A 19,678-nucleotide genomic window follows, 5' to 3' on the forward strand; every position below is an offset into this window, starting at 1 on the left:
GAGTTCGAAACCAGCCTGGGCAATATGGCGAAACCTCATCTCTACAAAAAAAATTTAAAAATTAGCCTGATGTGGTGGCACATGCTTGTAGTCCCAGCTACTCGGGAGGCTGAGGTGGGCAGATAATTTGTGTCCAGAGGTTCTTGGGCAGCAGTGAGCTATGATTGTGCCACTCCACTCCAGCCTGGGAGAAAGAGGGAGATCCTGTCTCAATAAAACAAAGCAAAACAAAGCAAAATAAAAGAAAGAAACATCTAATAGAGCCTCATGAGCAGAAGCCATGAGGTCCCAGGCAGCAGCGAGGGGAGACGGTGGGTCCCTGCACCGTTACCCCTAGACTCAGGACTCGTTCACCATAGGGAAGGGTTGTGTGGGACGCTCGCAGGGAAAGGCAGGAACGCTATGTGAATCTGCCTCAGGGCAGGATTTGTGCTGAGTACACGTTCCTATACAAGAAACCGTAGATAAAATAGATGAAGCATTCGCTGAGCTGGGGTGAATCCGAAGTCAGTAGGGGAGATCAGCATCCAAGATGGAGCTGCATCTCTGGGACATAATTACTTCCCAGTCATCACTCAAAGACAGACAAATACACACACAGCCTTGCCGTGAATTGGATGCTTGAATGAAATACAGGGCCTCCGCCCATTTTCAATATTTCTTGTTGACTCTCTCTTTGCTTTGCCCAAAGGGACGGATGGCGTGCAGGAAATGCTGCCCCAAAATACGGTACTTTCCCTTGCTGTGTATTTTAAGCTCAAGGAAACTGAGAAAACGGCAGAAGTGAAGGGCTGTCTGATCTTCCCTCACCCTTTTCTCCCCTGAAGCAAGCTACAGAAATTATTTTTATTTATTTATTTTTTGAGATGGAGTCTCGCTCCATCACCCAGGCTGGAGTGCAATGGCGTGATCTCAGCTCACTGCAACCTCCGCCTCCCGGGTTCAAGTGATTCTCCTGCCTCAACCTCCCAAGCAGCTGGGATTACAGGTGTGCCCCACCATACCTGGCTAATTTTGGTATTTTTAGTAGAGACGGGGTTTCACCAGGTTGGTCAGGTTGGTCTCGGACTCCTGACCTCAGGTACCTGCCCACCTCAGCCTCCCAAAGTGCTGGGATTACAGGAGGGAGCTACGGTGCCTGGCCCCTTTCTTTTTTAATTTTTAATTTTTGTAGAGATGGGGTCACACTGCATTGCCAAGGCTGATCTCGAACTCCTGGCCTCAAGTGATCCTCCAGCCTTGGCCCTGTGAAGCGCTGGGATTATAGGTGTAAGCCACCGTGCCCAGCCACACTCGGAAAATCTTGTACTTGTAGATTAATACTGTTAAATATAATCACGTCTTAAAATTTCTCAAGATGAGGAGCTGTTTTTCTCATTTTGCGTAAACAAACATAATTCTACTTTAAAAACAGAAGCATCTCTCTAAGTTTTGTTTTTTCAGATAATTTATTGTTAAATGAAGACATCACAAAGCAAAATGGAGTGGGGCAGGTGTCAAAGGTAACTGAAAACGTCGTGTCTGCCAAACGCTATTCTGGTTTCCTAAGGTTAGAAACAGGAAAAGTGTCAAATGAAAAGGTACTCGCTCAAGTTAAGTTTTTTTAAAAGGTCTGTAATTTGAAAGGAAAACAATTTTTCACTAAAAATATCCTTATTACATGAAAGCCATCATTTAAAAGACAGAGAAAAAAGCTTTTTAATTAACAAATAAACAGCATCTCTCAGAGACACTTGGGAATGTTTGTTTTTAATCAGTGGGTCCTAAAAATCACTGCTTCCACCTGCAAACGAACACGAATCCACCGTGGATGGCGTCCTCTGACCCACCCTGAAGGGTTCTGTTTCTCTCCACACACTTCCTTTTCTGCAACTTTCAGCAAAGCAGGTTTGGAAGAAAGAGGATTACAAAGAACTACGACTGGCTCCCTAGTGAATAACTTAACGCGGTAAAACCCGGTTTTCCATTTGCGTTACACATTCACAATCGCTCACGGCTACTTACTTCACTGACGTATTTCAGACTCTCTCCACACCCAGCATGATTTGTCTGAACTTAACACAGTCCCCCTAAGACAAAAAAAAAATATCTCCTAAGGACCTCTGAGAGCACAGCGGTGTTCAAAGGCCACGTCCTCGCACGCAACACCCAGGCCTGCCACGCAGCCGGTACTGTTTCCTGAGCTCATCCGAGCAAGCGTCTCCACGGGGCAGAACAAGGCCTTGAGGATCCCACTAACATAACTTACAAATTATTGGGAGGCCGAGGCGGGTGGATCACAAGGTCAGGTGTTCGAGACCAGCCTGACCAACATGGTGAAACCCCGTCTCTACTAAAAATACAAAAATTAGCTGGGCGTGGTGGTGGGCACCTGTAATCCCAGCTGCTCAGGAGCCTGAGGCAGGAGAGTCGCTTGAGCCTGGGAGGTGAAGGTTGCAGTGAGCTGAGTTGGCGCCATTCCACTCAGCCTGGGCAACAGAGCGAGACTCCATCTCAAAAAAAAAAAAAAAAAAGACATTGACCACTTAAACGACCACAGCATGAAATCAGACAGAAAAATCCATTTTTATCAATAAATGCTGTGTCACTTGCTCTTCCAAACACAGGAAGCATTTTTTGCTCTGCACGTGACTGAGGAGACTGTGGGTCCCAGGGTGCCCCCTCACCTGCTCGGTAACCCTCAGGCACTTGAAATAATTTGGATGTATTCAAAGGGAATATCTAGTTTGTTCTTTCCAATATTGGGAAAAAAAGGTAAACCATCAGCCACTTTCTTTACTCAAACACCACAGGGATTGGCAGGAGGTCCCAAGAAGGGGTTAGGGGAGGACGGGGTGGCGGGAGGCAGGTCTGAAGCCACCGCACCCAGGTCCACCCCGCTGCTGGGCCACGTCAGCCGAATTCACACGGTCCTTGGGAACATTTCAGTTGACTGTCACCTGCCGCCATACGGTGGTGTGAGAGGAACGCGCGCCACCACGGCGGCCAGGTTTTGACATCATTCCCTACTGTGAATGCACCTTAGCTTGTCTGGTGTCGGGGGATGGGGGCACAGATTTCCTCGCCTTTTTTTTCTGCCAATTTTTTTTAGAGATGGAGGCTCACTATGTTGCCAGACCGGTCTCGAATTCTTGGGCTCAAGAGATCCTCCTGCCTCCGTTTCCAAGTAGCTGAGACTACAGGCGCCAGCCACCGTGCCCAGCCTTCCTTGCTTTTTGAATTAGACCTAAGGCACTGGCAGAAACCCTCTGCAATTCTGACGCCATCGAGATCCTACGACTGAGTCAACTCTGGCTCCTCTCATGATGAACCAGGTCATCGCCTGCGTCTGCCTCCTCCGGGTGGCCGCAGGTCTTAGGGCCACCGCTTCCTGTCCTCAGTGTCCACTCCCCACGTGGACTCCCAAAAAGTGTGTTTTCCAAGCATACTCTTAGAATGCTGTTTCTCTCAAAAAAGGCCGTCCACTCCGTGTTGCCTTATGAAAAAATGGGAAAGTATTGGGAAAGTATTCTCAAAGTATTCCAAAAGCCCAAAACACCTATCGGAGACTCACGGAAGCCTGCGGAGACGGTCACCAGATACCAAGGGTTCGAGGTGTTTCTCAGAGCCTGTGCTTGGAACTGACCGTCAGGAAGCAATCGGAGCCGAAGCCGCTGCTCCCAAACCTGGCCGCCCATTGGCCTGGCCTTCCCGGAGCAGGTGGCAACACGGAGAACCTTTTTTTTTTTTAAAAAAAAAGGCATCTTAAATTGTGGTTTGGGATTTTTTTTTTTTTTATCATGAAAAAAGATTTAGAGAATTACAAGAGTTTAGGTTAACAGGAAACACAAATGGAGGTGGAAATTTAAAAACAAAGGAATGGAACTCAACTCTCCACAGATTGAACCCACACAGGTGTCACTGTTTACTGAATTTGCACCACTTTTGTGCAGTGAAGACACCCGTGGCTGAGATTTCTTAAATCTCACTTTTTCCATGCTTTTCTTCTGACAAACTGACCATGGAGGGAGAGCTCTCCTCCCCCCTCCCTATCCCAGACTGCTGCTGCTTTCCTGCAATTCTGGTGGTCTTTTTGTTGCCTCATCTGATTGAGACTTTGGGAAAACAACACAGCAGCAAACCAGGACATATCTTCCCTCTAAAAACAGCTTGAAAATTACAACACAAAGATCTCAATAATTATGAGATGCAGTGATTTTTTCTTTTCTCTTCCCCCGGCCGGGCTTGGAGGTATCTCTAGGTTAGACTCCTCTGGGGCTGGAATGACGTGAAGGGTAAGGTCGCCCAGCTTGGCCAGGGCAGTCGGGGGCAGGACAGCGGGAGAGCCGGTCCGACCCCAGCCCAGCCTGCCGGGTCAGCATTCATCGGAGAGGTCGTCGCTGCCCAGGAGCTCCACGGCTTCGAGCTCCACGCTGGACAGAAACCTCCTCAGCGTCTTGCGGCAGTTGTAATCCAGGGTGGTGGTGTAGACGGCCTTGGGGTACTTGGGGTACACGATGGTGGTGCTGAGGAAGCGGGTGGGCCTGTGGCGGGGCTCGAAGCGCACCTCGGCCTTGTAGTTGCGCCACGTGCCATTGGGGACACAGGTGACCGTCTGGCTGCAGGAGGCCACCGCCAGGCCCAGGGGCAGCTGCACGTCGTCGATGAAGTGCCTCTCGGAGTCGTACTTGACCGAGGAGGTGTACCTGGGCGGGAGACATAAGGCCGCGTGAAGCCGCTCCTCTGAGCCGGGGGCTTGGGGTCCCCACTGTGACCGTGAGTCATTTGTGGGGTGCACATGTAGAAACGTGGCCGCTCCAGTGAGAAGCAGCATAGGGTCACAGAGTCTATAAAGTACTTACTATGTGCCGGGTACCCGTCGTCTGAGTACTTTACTTACGGGACCCAATTTAATCTCCCCAACGACCCTGAGAGGAGAAACCGAGGTGCAGAGGTGAAGGTCACAGCGCCACTGAGGAGTGGAGCTGGGATTTAAATACAGGGGTGCAGGCTTCCAAAGCTGGCCCCACATCACTGTTGGCCACTGCGGGCAGCAGCCCTGGATCCTGCTCCCGCTCGCACAAGCTTAAGACCTCAGCCAAGTTACTTCACTCTTCCCAGCCTCCGTTTCCTCTTTTTTTTTTTTTTTTTTTTTTTGAGATGGAGTCTCGCTCTGTCACCCAGGCTGGAGTGCAGTGATGCAATCTCAGCTCACTGCAACCTCCGCCTCCCAGGTTCAAGTGATTCTCCTGCCTCAGCCTCCTGAGTAGCTGGGACTACAGGCGCCCACCACCACGCCCGGCTAATTTTTGTATTTCTAGTAGAGATGGGGTTTCACCATGTTGACCAGGCTGGTCTCAAACTCCCGACCTCAGGTGATCTGCCTGCCTTGGCCTCCCAAAACGCTGGGATTATAGACATGAACCACTGCACCTGGCCTCTTTTTTTGTGTGTTTTTTTTTTTTTTAAACAACATATCTTTTATTCTTTGTAGAGATGAGGACTTCCTGTGTTGCCCAGGCTGGTCCTAAACTCCTGGGCTCGAGCAATCCTCCTGCATCAGCCTCCCAGAGTGCTGGGATTACAGGCATGAGCCGCCGCACCCACCCTATCAGCTCTTTAATGAGAGGATAAAGGAACCCAGAAACCTTGAATGCTGGTTCTGAAAGTTTGGCTATACCAAATATTAATACTTTGTTCACCTTGGCATTTGGTTTGGGGACCCTCCCTAAACCTACGTATCTGGGTATCTGACTTATCAATGAAAGCCAATTATCATCTTGATTTCCATAAGATAAATTAGCATCTGTGTTCCTCAGGTACTTAATTTTTTCAAGTCCTTCTTTTAATTTTGGGAGTCAGTTTTCTTTTCTTTTCTTTCTTTTTTTTTTTTTTTTTTGTTTTTCGGAAACGGAGTCTCGCTTTCTCGCCCACTCTGGAGTGGTGCAGTGGGGTGATCTCAGCTCACCACAGCCTCCACCTCCTGGGCCCAAGCGATCCTCTCACCTCGGCTTCCTGAGTAGCTGGGACTACAGGCGTGCACCACCATTCCCAGGTAATTTTTGTATTTTTTGTAGAGACAGGGTTTCACTGTTGTTGCCCAGGCTGGTCTCGAACTCCTGGGCTCCAGCCAGCCTCCTGCTTCAGTCTGCCAGAATGCTGGATTCTAGGCGTGAGCCACCGTGCCTGGCCCAGAAGTTACTTTTCTTACAGAAGCAAAGCTTTAATGCATTTTACTGAATTCTTATAGCTTTGCAGATACTGAAAAGAGTATGAGCGTCACATACAGACACATCTAACAGCACTGCCTCCAACCAGCCCCTACCCACTGGTCAGGTGAGTAAGAATCAGAATTCTTTTCTGTGAGTGGAACGGAAATTTCATCTCTCCTCCTCAGGCAAGTAGTTAAGAGGCTGGTGGGAGTCATGGCCCCATTTTGTTCAAAATACAAGCTCCACAGGAACAAAAGGCTGAACTGCTCACCTCCCAACTGATGAACCTCGTCTTTGTTCCATGTCAAAGGGGCCTTTGTGTTACTGCAGCAGAAACTCCAGCTATCAAACCACCAGGTACCAAAAGTAAAACTCCTTTCTCTAAAAAGACCTATCTTTACCTGAGCCCTTCAATGCATCTTTGCCCCCAGATAATCCTGGATGAGATCATCCCCAGAGGAAGACGAGCGCTTGCCTAGTGAAATTATACTATGAGACAAGGTTAAAAGATCTCAGAGACGGGGTTGGCAGGTAAGGGAGTAGGGGACAGCAGCTTCTGGAAAGAAGAATTAATATTTGACAAAATTGTAACCCTCTGACAGCCATGATACATGAATTGCAAAAAGAAAATGCAGAACTTTATACATAACATGATCTCATTTTTATTTTAATTTTAAAAGCATGTCTATATATTTAATTGGTTAGAATGCAGGAACAGAAAGAGGACCCACCAAACTATTAATCATCTCTGTCATACTTTTGCAATTAACTAATTTTTTATAACAACAAGCATTAATATCTGGAATAAAAAACTAAAATTGTTAAAAAAAAAAAAAGAATAAAATCGGGGCCTGCTATATTTACCTTACTTCCTTTGGTGGTAAGGGGTCAAACTCCACTCCTTCGCCAAAGGACAGGGGACAAAGCCTCAGCGCACAGCCGGGAGTCAGGGGGAGAGACGCTGGACTCTTCAAGGACAGAGAAGAATGCAGTTAGAGCTCTTACGGGCCATTTCTTTTATTTTTAATTTTTTTTATTTTTATTTTTTGTGAGACAGAGTCTCACTCTGTTACCCAGGCTGGAGTGCGATGGTACAATCTCAGCTCACTGCAACCTCTGCCTCCCAGGTTCAAGCAATTCGCCTGCCTCAGCCTCCTGAGTAGCTGGAATTACAGGCATGTGCCACCACGCTTGGCCAATTTTTTTTTTTTTTTTGTATTTTTAGTAGAGACAGGGTTTCGTCATGTTGGCCAGGCTGGTCTCGAACTCCTGACCTCAGGTGATCCGCCCACCTCGGCCTCCCAAAGTGCTGGGATTACAGGCACGAGCCACCGCACCCGGCCCCTACGGGCCATTTCTAAGCATTGCCCACAGAGGGCTGTGGCTCTGAGCCTCCAGCTGATGGGCCCAACTGGGATCTGTGTCCCCCGTGCTGGGCACACCAGAGAAACGCTGGGCAGGGAGCAGAGAGGTCTGGGTTCAAATCCCAGGTTGACCACGACCGTGCCGTGAGCCCTCAGAGGAGCCACATCACAAGCCCTGTGACCCTATCAACACAGCAAAGTGGATGCCCCCTTTCACTGCTAAGGTTGTGTGAAAAGCTTCAAAGAGGAAACAAACTCAAGCCAGACTGCCACCCCTCGCCCTGCGGTGAGAAACCCTGGTGAGCCGAGGCTCACCTCACCCGAATCCTCAATTCGGCAGCGCTCCGTCACCGTCTCAGCAACACTCTAGAAAAGGTCAAAACAAGAAATATGCTACCAGGGAATTTTTTGTTTTCTAACTAAAGATTCAATCTGGCCAAGCGCAGTGGCTCACACCTGTAATCCCAGTATTTTGGGAGGTGGAGGTGGGAAGATCCCTTGAGCCCAGGAGTTTGAGACCAGCCTGGACAACATGGCAAGACCCCATCTCTACAAAAAATACAACAATTAGCTGGGTGTGGTGGTACGCGCCTGTAGTCCCAGCTACTCAGGAGGCTTAGGTGGGAGGATCGTTTGAGCCCGGGAGGTTGAGGCTGCAATGAGCTGAGATCACCACTACACTCCAGTCTAGGCAACAAAGCGGGCGGAACAAGAGACTCTGTCTTTAAAGAAAAAACTTTCATTGGTAAGATGGACACCAGGCCGGGCACAGTGGCTCACACCTGTAATCCCAGCACTTTGGGAGGCCAAGGCAGGTGGCTCACCCGAGGTCGGGAGTTCGACACCAGCCTGGCCAACGTGGCGAAACCCTGTCTCTACTAAAAATACAAAAATGAGCCAGGCATGGTGCTGTGTGCCTGAAGTCCCAGCTACTAGGAAGGCTGAGGCACGAGAATCGCTTGAACCCAGGAGACAGAGGTTGCAGTGAGCCGAGATCATGCCACTGCACTCCAGCCTGGGCGACAGAGTGGGACTCTGTGTCAAAAAAAAAAAAAGAGAGACGGACACCACATGTTCTTCCTGTCACCCTCCGCTATCCAGAATACTCAGTGAACCAGAGCACAGCAGGACTTCCAGCCCGGCCAATGCATGGGACGTTCTGATTAACCAAGAAGGCTCACTAGAAGTCAGTTACATCCTAGACACGGGGCTAGTTTTCACCCAATTTGCAGGATCAGGGCTTCCGTGTTAAAGAGTGCAAAGATAAACACGGTGCAGAGCCTGAACTCGGAAGCCCTTTATGTTCCCTGGTTCACTCGGGATCTATCATTTTCTTTGCCTAATTTGAGAGAAGGGTGTACATTTGCGCCAGGGTGTGGAGTTGGCAGCCCCACCCCCACATCTCCCAAGGACAGAGAAGGAGGCAAACGTTTCTAGAAGGATGGCTCTGAGACCTTTATCCTGAGACCAGGATAAGGTGTGTCAAGTAGGGGCATGGGGTGGAAATGCGAAAGCCAAAGGGGACCAGGACGGAGACGCAGAGGGCCCTGAGGGTCCAGGTCCTGGACCTGGGTGGAGGCTTAGCGAGGCCAGGCTAGAGGAGGGGCGGTGGGTGGGAGCCAAGATCAGTGAATTGTGTGTGTGTGTGGCAGGGGAGGATACATAAGGTGTGTGTGTGTTTGTGTTGGGGGGAGGGTACATAAGGTGTGTGTGTGTGTGTTGGGGGGTACATAAGGTATGTGTGGGGGGAGGGCACATAAGGGGTGTGTGTGTGTGTGTGTTGGGTATATAAGGTGTGTGCGTGTGTGTGTTGGGGGTACATAAGGTGTGTGTGTGTTTGTGTGTGTTGGGGGGTACATAGGGTGTGTGTGTGTTAGGGGGTACATAAGGTATGTGTGGGGGGAGGGCACATAAGGTGTGTGTGTGTGTGTTGGGGGTATATAAGGTGTGTGTGTGTGTGTGTTGGGGGGTACATAAGGTGTGTGTGTTGGGGGGTATATAAGGTGTGTGTGTGTGTGTGTGTGTGTTGGGTACATAAGGTGTGTGCGTGTGTGTGTGTGTTGGGGGTACATAAGGGGTGTGTGTGTGTGTTGGGGGTATATAAGGTGTGTGTGTGTGTGTTGGGGGTACATAAGGTGTGTGTGTGTGTTGGGGGTACATAAGGGGTGTGTGTGTGTGTTGGGGGGCATATAAGGTGTGTGTGTGTGTTGCAGGGGTACATAAGGTGTATGTGTGCTGGGGGTACATAAGGTGTGTGTGTTTCCGTTGGGGGGTATATAAGGTGTGTGTGTGTGTGTTGGGGGGTATATAAGGTGTGTGTGTGTTTGTGTGTGTTGGGGGGTACATAAGGTGTGTGTGTGTGTTGGGGGTATATAAGGTGTGTGTGTGTGTGTTGGGGGGTACATAAGGTGTGTGTGTTGGGGGGTATATAAGGTGTGTGTGTGTGTGTGTTGGGTACATAAGGTGTGTGCGTGTGTGTGTGTGTTGGGGGTACATAAGGGGTGTGTGTGTGTGTTGGGGGTATATAAGGTGTGTGTGTGTGTGTTGGGGGGTACATAAGGTATGTGTGGGGGGAGGGCACATAAGGGGGGTGTGTGTGTGTGTGTTGGGGGTACATAAGGTGTGTGTGTGTGTGTTGGGGGTATATAAGGTGTGTGTGTGTGTGTGTTGGGTATATAAGGTGTGTGCGTGTGTGTGTGTGTTGGGTATATAAGGGGTGTGTGTGTGTGTGTTGGGGTACATAAGGTGTGTGTGTGTTGGGGGGGTACCTAAGGTGTGGGGGGGGAGGGCACATAAGGTGTGGGCATTGGCTTCTGCAAACAGCCCCCAAATAGTGACAGTAGGCCCTGCTCTGCCCCCACTCTCTGGCTGCCAGACCCTGCCCAACAGAAGGGGGCACCTCATGCGAAGGTGGGTGATCTCTGAACCCCCTACCGCCTTCCTCCAGGCATCGGCAGGAGCACTCGGTTCTGTCGCCTTCTCTGCTTTTCCATCCCTGCCCACCCGACAGACCCTCCCTGAGCACGGCCCTCGCTCCAGGCTGGGGCTGGGGTGATGTGAGGCAGCAGAGGTCATAACAGACCCATGAACGAAGGGCCACAGGAACGGGGATGTAGCCGTGGACTCTGGCCCCTGGGAAGCATCAAGGAAGGCCTCCCAGAGGAGGTGACATGAGCTGGGCATTGAGGGGCCAGCAGGACGCCTCCTGGGAGAGATAAGAGGCCCTGGGCATGCGGGTGGAGGGCAGCAGCAGAAACGCTGGTGTGGTGTATGTGTCCGGCCTGTGGCCAGGGCAGGTGGACGACGAGGCCAGATGGGGCCGGACGGGAGGGCGCTGAAGGCCAAGTTGAAGCCAGCCCCGCCTTGGGATGGCGATGAGGAAACTGCCCTGATGCCCACCTAGAGACAGGGTGGGAGGGGCGAGACCACCAGCACCGCCGGGGCTCCCGTGGGGGTCCCCAGGAACCTCTCGTGGGGATCCCTAGGGACAGCAGCGGCCGCCGACTTCACCTGGGGGAGGGGGCTGGAGGTCCCCATCCCAGGGAGCAGGGCCGGGCTGCAGCCCCGCTCCAGCTTTTCTGAGACTGCGGGCAGGATGTGGCTTCCCCAGAGTTCTAAATAAAGGCAGCAAACACCAACATCCGAGCGAGTCCCAGGGCAAAAGATTAGGTGGAGTTTTTTCTTTAAATGAACATTTTAAAGTAAAGTAAAAGGATTACTCCGTGAAAGTTTCCACCCACCCAAAGGCCTCCCACCCGTCATGTGAGGGACACCGGGTTCCCGGTGCTCAGGCCAAGAGGGGGCCCCGGGAGGCTGCAGGCTGGGGAGGGACCTTTCTCCCAAGGTCGAGGAAGGCTCTGGCCCCTGTGCCCCGGGATGGGGGGCCCGGCTGGGAGGAGGCGCGCGGCCCCGTGGGAGCCCAAAGCCGCGGGGTGTCGGGCCGGGGTTCCCTCCAGGCGCCCCCCGCGCCCGGCAAAGGCAGGAATGTGGCCGACCCGCAGCCCGGCAGCCCCGGGGCCGCCACCCCGAAGGGAGGAGACGGCGGCTCGCCGCTCCCGGGGCTCCCGCGCCACCCAGGCGATGACAATTTTCCAGCCACCCGCTCCAGCTGGCCAGGCTCGCGGCGCTCCCGCCCCGGGCTCCCGGCGATGGCCGCCCCGTCCCGACACAGCGCGCCCGGGGAGCAGGAGCCGCTGGGGGGCCCGGAGCGGAAACCGCGGCGCTGGGAGGGAAGGAGCCCGCGCGGGGCCACTCACCGGAGCCGCGGGGGTCGCCGCCGCCGCGTCGGGCTCCAGCGTCCCCGGTGCCGCCGCGCGCTCTCCGCCGCCTCCGCCCGCCGCGAGCCCCCAGTGGCTGGGGCTGGGGCTGGGGGGCAGCCCCGAGTCCGGGCTGTCCAGGACGCCGTCGCCCTTCTTCTTCGCGTCCACGAGCTCGGGCACATCCTGTAGGCTCAGCCGGCCCACCATGGCGGCGCGCGAGGGGGGCCCGAGGCACCCGCGCCGGGGTCGCGGGACAGCGAGGGGCGCAGACGCGGGCCGGGGCCGCTGCCCGCCCGGCCGCCCTCCCTCCCTCCCTCCCTGCCCCGCCGCCCGCGCGCCGCCCGGGTCTCGCCGCTGCCCGCCCCGGCCTCGGCCCCGCCCCTTCCCCGCCCCAGGCCCGGCCTCGGCCCCGCCCCGAGCCTTCCCCACCCCGGCTTCGGCCCCGCCCCCGCCCCGCCCCTTCCCCGCCCTCCGGCCCCGCCCCCGGCGGTGGGCCCCGCCCTCTGGCTCCCAGCCCCGCCCCCCGAGGCCGATCCCCGCGCGCTGGCGGCACCGAGCGCCAAAGGCCCCCCAGCCCGGGGTCTGGCCCCCAGCGCGCTACAGGTGGACGCGGGGACCCGCTCGCGCCGGGGCCCTGGGGGCGCGTTGACCCCTCGCCCTGTCGCAGCGGGACCCGGGAGGCGCTAACAGCTTCCGAGCTCGCGGTCGGGGGATCCCATCCCGCAGAGGCCTGGGAAGCCGCGCGAAGCCGGCGAGCAAACAACTGGAAATTATTAATAGTTAATGCGCTTCGTGTGGCCGCAGCCGCCTGTTGGCCCCGGAAGGCGGGCTCTGGCGCTCCTGCCCGTCCCGGAGGAGAGGCCTGTCCTCAGGGGCTCCGCAGGCGCGGGTCACCCCTGGTGCTCAGCTGGACAGGCTGTGGCCACGCAGGACACGCGGGGCAGAGACCTTCTGCGGCTGGCGCAGACTCGGGGACACGCTCAGCAGGTTGACCGCGGGCTGCCTCTAGGGCCACCGGCCGCCCGGTGGGGGCCACGGCTTCTCCCTCACCGGGGCTAACCGCTCTGCCCACCCCACCCCCAGGAGAATCCCTTCTGAAAAACAGACAGCACTTCTCCCCACCCCTTCGGTGTGACAACGAAGCCTTATCCTGAGTGGGAACTCGTCTCCATAGCTGCGGGGTGTAGGACTGGGCTGTTTCTCACGGGTCTCCGAGGTCAGCAGAAAGTGCAGAGTCCCCACTCCACCTGCAGCCCTCCCCTGGGGGTTCTGATGGGTATTCAGCCGAGGGCCTGGAGCTGGAGCCTCACCCAGACCTACAGGACAGCTCAGGAGTCACACCCTGGACGTCCCTGGCTGAGACAGTGGCAGCCCAGTGCACATCCTTGTAAAGATAAAGGATGTTTGTCCTGCTTGGGCCAGACCTGTTAAACTCAGAAACTCAGAGCAGGTAGATCTTAGAGACCCGCTGGCCAAGTTCCCTCCTCTTACCTCCCTTAGCTGTCACTTTCATGTAAGGAAACAGAGAGGGATTTCACTTGCCCCAAGTCACACAGCTGATCCGAGACAGCTTGCTGCGGACAGAGAGTCGGCATCATCCCTCCACAGAAGGTAAAACCTGGCACGCGCCTGTGTGCTGGCAGGTGGTTCATGCATTCAGGGTCTGCGGGAAGAGATTGCAAAATCCGCAGTGCACGGTCCTGGCCAAACGGTATTGCAAGTGTTACCGGGAAGGGGTCCCGATCCAGGCCCTCAGAGAGGATTCTTGGATCTTGGGCAAGAAAGAATTCGGGACGAGTCCATACAGTGAAAGCAAGTTTATTAGGAAAGTAAAGGAACAAAAGAATGCCTACTCCTTACAGCAGCTCCGAGGGCTGCTGGTTGCCCATTTTTATGGTTATTTCTTGAGGATATGCTAAACAAGGGGTGGGCTATTCATGCCTCCCGTTTTTAGACCATATAGGGTAACTTCCCGATGTTGCCATAGCGTTTGTAAACTCTCAGGGCGCGAGTGGGAGTGTAGCAGTGAGGACCACCAGAGGTCACTCTCATGGCCATCTTGGTTTTGGTGGGTTTCGGCCGGTTTCTTTACCGCGGCCTGTTTTATCAGCAAGGTCTTTATGACCTGTATCTTGTGCCGACCTCCTATCTCATCCTGTGACTTAGAATGCCTTCACCATCTGGGAATGCAGCCCTGTAGGTCTCAGCCTCATTTTACCCAGCTCCTATTCAAGATGGAGTCACTCCGCTTCACAGGCTTCTGATGCAGGGACACAGCTGTACCTCCTACCCCTTTGGATCCCACCATCTGCACAGCCCAGGTGGCATCGGAGGAGGAGTCTCAGTGCTTTCTGGGGTTGTAGAAAGACGGTTTGTTGGCAGTGGGAGGCCTGGACTCACTGGAGGGAATTTGCCAGCCAAGCATGAAAGCCTGGTTAGATTGGGAAAGGTGTCTGGGAAGATGGTGGTCCTGAGGTTGTCCTCTGGGTTCAGGAAGCCAGATCTACTTAAAGGACTTGCCAAGGTGCCACCCTGGCACTGAGGAGAGGTTCCTGTCACCCAGTGTGGCCTCCTTCTTTTGTTTTTGTTTTTGTGTTTTTTTGAGACTGAGTCTCCCTCTGTCGCCCAGGCTGGAGTGCAGTGGCGTGATCTTGGCTCACTGCGAGCTCCACCTCCCGGGTTCACGTCATTCTCCTGCCTCAGCCTCCCAAGTAGCTGGGTGCCCGCCACCACGCCCGGCTAATTTTTTGTATTTTTAGTGGAGACAGGGTTTCACTGTGTTAGCCAGGATGGTTTCGATCTCCTGACATCGTGATCCGCCCACCTCAGCCGCCCAAAGTGGTGGGATTACAGACGTGAGCCACCAGCTTTTTTTTTTAGACAGAGTCTCACTCTGTCACCCAGGCTGGAGTGCAGTGGTGCAATCTTGGCTGACTGCAAGCTCCGCCTCCTTCAATCTGGGTTGAACTCCTGGGTTCAAGTGATTCTTCTGCCTCAGCCTCCCCAGTAGCTGGGACTACAGGGTGTACCACCCCACCTGGCTATTTTGTATGTCTTGTAGAGATGAGGTTTTGCCATGTTGGCCAAGCTGGTCTTGAACTCCTGACCTCAAGCAATCCACCCCCGTCCTTGGCCTCCCAAAGTGCTGAGATGACAGGAGTGAGCCACTGCACCCGGTCCTCCTCCTTTACAGATTTACACATATGCTCAGCACTGACACACACAAGAAATCAGAGGGGCTTGGAGAGAATCCAGCCCCGGCACTGACACTGACGGAGAAGCTGAGGTGGAGACCCCGGTCCCATATGCAGATTCCCCCAAACCGTTCAGCCACCACCCCACCAATAAGCTGCACCAAACACTGACACCCCCCATGGCTCCCAGAGTTCTGTTCAGCCAATCAATTATGCTGAGGAGGGGGCCGGGTGTGGTGGCTCACACCTGTCATCCCAGCACTTTGGGAGGCCGAGGCAGGTGGATCACCTGAGGTCCGGAGTTCGAGACCAGCCTGGCCAACGTGGTGAAACCCCGTCTCTACTAAAAATACAAAAATTAGCCGGACGTGGTGGCGGGCACCTGTAATCCCAGCTACTCAGGAGGCTGAGGCAGGAGAGTCGCTTGAACCCAGGAGGTGGAGGTTGCAGTGAGCCGAGATCGCGCCCTTGTCTTTAAAGAGCTCAAAGAGAAGCCTAAGCCGACTGGAAGAGACATGAGGGGAACCCAGGGAGCACCCGTGGCCTGGCCGAGGCTTCTCCTTGAACTCCTGGTATTCCAACCTGCCCAGGAGTCCTTCCAGGTGGGAGAGAAGGCGATTTTCTTTCTCCTTACATAAGAGCCATGCGGCTCAGCCCCTGGAAGTCAGGAGTGTTTCCATAGTCCTGAGCAGTGAGTCCACACAGCTAATCTGCTTTGGATTTTCGGAAGGGCCTCGCTACTGGGCCCATCATCATCCTGTGTCTTATCTTGATGTTTTCCAAAGGACGTTGCTTAAAGAAACTCAAAGCAAACCCTGGGAAAGGCAGCCCATTCTACCTTTTCCAGCTCTGAAGACTGGCCTGCTTTTGAATAATAGCTGGGGTGCACCTAGAAATCAGGGGCGAATCACACAAAATGAGCGGGACCCAGGAGACCAGGGGCTTGCACAAGACAGGTCTCTTCTCAAAGCTGTCCTTCCAGAGCACGGCCGTCAGTCCCTCGCCTGGGTCATGGAGATGCGGTGTCCTCAGAGGACTCGGCTTCTGGCCCGAGGCCTCTCCCGGCAGGGTCTGAGAAACAAAAGCTGCCTCACCATGAATGCCAATCCTGCGTTTTTGTTTTTTCTGCACTAAATTAAGCCGCTGCCCGAGTGGGAGTTAAGTCAGACAGGAAGAGGGCAGGACCCCCATACCGCTGCTGCGTACTGTTTCGGAACAGCTTGTCTTCCGTAAGCCCTGCCAGACGGTGGATTAAACACACCCCAGGCCCCGCATGCTGGCTGGTGCCCCGTGCCCGACACCATCCCGCTCCCAGCCCCCAGGTCTTGGGCTGTTCTGTGGCTCATGATGTGTGGATTTGCCTGCTGTTGAACCAGGTCTTCTCTTTCCTTCATATGCACCTGTCAACCAAAATGCTTTTTGAAAAACAGAACTTTACAGCTGGGCATGGTGGCTCACACCTGTCATCTCAGCACTTCGGGAAGCCGAGGGGTGGGGATTGCTTGATCCCAGGAGTTTGAGACCAGCCTGGGCAACATAGTGAGTCCTCATCTCTACACATTTTTTGTTGTTGTTGTTTTGTTTTTTTTTTTTAATAGAGACAGGGTCTCCCTCTGTCACACAGGCTGGAGTGCAGTGGCACGATCATAGCTCATTGCAGCCTTGAACTCCTGGGCTCTAGCAACCCTTCCACTTCTGCCTCCTGAGTCGCTGGGACCACTGGAGTGCACCCCCACACCCAGCTCTAAAGCTGAGTCTCTGGGACCACTGGAGTGCACCCCCACACCCAGCCGTAAAGCTCTACTTTTATAATTTATGTTTATATTTTTATTGCTCTGTTCTCATAATTTATAATTTTTTAAACATTTATTTCTATTTTTGTAGAGACAGGGTCTTACCATCTTGCCCAGGCTGGTCTTGAACTCCTGGGCTCAAGCCATCCTCCCTCCTCGGCCTCCCAAAGTGCCGGGATTACAGGTGTGAGCCACCACACCCAGCCAACTACAAAATTTTTGTTAAAATTAGCCTGGCATGGTGGCCTGTACCTGTAGTCTGAGATTCTCAGGAGGGTGAGCTCAGATTCTCATGAGGGTGAGGTGGGTGGCAGGTACCTGTAGTCTCAGATACTCAGGAGGGTGAGGTGGGAGAATCACTTGAGCCCAGGTCAAGGCTGCAATGAGCTATGATCACGCCATCGCACTACTGGGTGGTAGAACGAGACCCTGTCCTAAAAATGTTTTTAACAAAAAGTTATTTTGTTCCTTAGTTTAGATTAAGGTGATAGTTTTCAAAGAACGTCGAAAGGGACCTGTCATATTCAGTAAAGAAGCGAATTGAATTAAAAACACAAACCTGACAGAACACAGCCCATATGAGTGTACGCACACATGTTGGTGAGCTCGATCCATAACCCTGAGCCCCCGAGACTCACAAAGATGGCCTGAAACAGATACAGGCAAAGGGCTACCAAAGTTCTCGCTTTCAGGGCTATCAGGTCTGAAGGAACAGGCTGGCTTTCTTAGTTTTGTTTTGTTTTTTGTTTGTTTGGGTTTTTTTGTTTTTTGTTTTGAGACAGTGTTTTGCTCTCGTTGCCCAGGCTGGAGTGCAGTGGCACGATCTAAGCTCACTGCAACCTCCACCTCCTGGGTTCAAGTGATTCTCCTGCCTCAGCCTCCCGAGTAGCTGGGATTACAGAAGCCTACCACCACACCCAGCTAATTTTTGTATTTTTAGTAGAGACAGGGTTTCACCATGTTGAAATCAGCCAAGCTGATCTCAAACTCCTGACCTCAGGTGATCTACCTGCCTTGGCCTCCTGAAGTGCTGGGATTATAGGTGTGAGCCACTGTGCCCCGTTGGCTTTTTTTCTGATCTCTCAGTTGGGAGACCACCAGTTTGGTTGGAGTCGTGGGGTCTGGCCAGGTCCAAATGATGACACAAACCCAGACAGGAAGTGCAGCTGGCATCCGTCAGTCCAGTGTGCCCAGTGTGGGGAGTCCCCTGATACCAGTCAAACACGGCTCCACTCTGGAGGCCTCTTTGTAAGCTAAGAGCTGATTCTCCCAAATGCTCCCTAGTTACACAGAAAAGGACCTTCCTTGTCTTCTGCAAAATAAATCCAGATGGGATTTTGCAAAGAGCTGGGGCACATGGCCTCCTCGGAGCTGCATCAATACACTTGCACTTCGGGCTCCGTTCTGCGTATTCGTGCTGGACGAGGACTTGCAGACCAGAAAAGTAGCCCTTGGGTGAGCAGTTGAAGTTAAGACCCTCGGCTCCTGGGCTGACTTGCTAGAAGGGCGTGCTGTCATTATCCCTGGGGATCAAACGTCTGGTCTGTGTGGCCACACTCCAAAGGCAGGCTCAAAGGTCTCCATGGTACTCCAGGGCCCCTTGAGGATTCGGGTCTGCGGGGGCTGCCCGGGAAGGGACGGAGAGCGAGGGCCCTTGGAGGCAGCCTGTTTGCTCCACACAATGACAGGTGACTTAGCTGTGTCCTTCCCGGGAGCCGCAGTGGCTTCACGTACCCCTCTCCTATCCCCAGTTCAGAGCAGAATACATGCAGGCTGGAGGCAGCTGTGGTTTGCAGCCTGATACTTGCTGAAGACATTTACATGCTTTGAAGAAATGTGTTTCAGTTTTGGGTCTTTACTGAGAATGAGCCAGAGGGGGAAGAACTTGTGGTGAGGGAGGGTCTTATCTCTTCCCAGGCCACATCAGCCTGGGGCCAACTGGGGCAGTGTGGTTGCCCCTCTCCGCCCTCCCTTGTAGGACTTCCACCCCCACCTCCAACCACTGACAAGTACGTCTGGGAATCCCCGAAGATGTCTTTCATAAGCTCATAAATAAACCTGGTCACACTTATGGAATGCCTGCTCTTAATTTTCTTTTCTTTTTCTAGCCCTCACTGTCCTGGCCTCTGGTTCTGCTAAGGTGTGTGACAGTGGACCACCACGGCCCTCCGATTGGGTGCCCCTGCTGCAAGTACCATCAGCCCCTGCAGCCTCTTGAGAGAGGTGACAGTGGTGGCACATGGGTACGGTCCCCTTGCCCTTTGCCCCTTGCCAGGCACCGCCCAAAGCCCTGGGCACTGCTGCCGGTGCTGGTGGTGGCAGAGGCCCCTGTAGCTCTCGGGCATTAGGCTGTAGGTCTTCTGCTGCAAAGCGCCTCTCACCCGTCCTGGTTGCGTGGGTAGGGTGGTCCTGAAGCCCCGTGGCTTCCTTTATGTCTGCCTTCTCTGTAGAATTCAAACATGAACCCTGCAGGGCTAGACCAAGACACAAATATCAATTTCTAAAAACACCCCTTTGAGGGTTGGGCGCGGCGGCTCACGCCTGTAATCCCAGCGCTTTGGGAGGCCGAGGCGGGCGGATCACCTGAGGTCAGGAGTTCGAGACCATCCTGGCCAACATGGTGAAACTCCATCTGTACAAAAAATACAAGCCGGGTGTGGTGGCGCGTGCCTGTAGTCCCAGCTACTCAGGAGGCTGAGGCGGGAGGATTGCTTGAGCTCAGGAGAGATCAGTCTGGGCTACACGGTGAAACACCATCTCTACAAAAAATACAAAAACTAGCCTGGTGTGGTGGCGGGCGCCTGTAGTCCCAGCTGCTTGGGAGGCTGAGGTGGGAGGATCGCTGGAACCTGGGAGGCGGAGGCTGCAGTGAGCCAA

At 53.7% G+C, this 19,678-nt stretch overlaps 1 protein-coding gene across 1 annotated transcript; it reads right to left on the reverse strand.

The window, feature by feature from the left end:
- Positions 1 to 1,429: 1,429 nt before the first annotated feature.
- RFLNB (refilin B) lies at positions 1,430 to 12,133 on the reverse strand. The gene is made up of 3 exons (XM_024350152.3): positions 11,812 to 12,133; positions 7,056 to 7,159; positions 1,430 to 4,685 (listed from the first exon to the last, which is right to left on the reverse strand). Exons 1-3 carry the CDS (start codon positions 12,019 to 12,021, stop codon positions 4,355 to 4,357), a joined length of 645 nt encoding a protein of 214 aa, XP_024205920.2. The 5' UTR covers positions 12,022 to 12,133; the 3' UTR covers positions 1,430 to 4,354.
- Positions 12,134 to 19,678: the final 7,545 nt, after the last annotated feature.

The sequence above is a fragment of the Pan troglodytes genome, chromosome 19 (genome assembly GCF_028858775.2).
Source record: "Pan troglodytes isolate AG18354 chromosome 19, NHGRI_mPanTro3-v2.0_pri, whole genome shotgun sequence".
Classification (NCBI taxonomy): Eukaryota; Metazoa; Chordata; class Mammalia; order Primates; family Hominidae; genus Pan; species Pan troglodytes.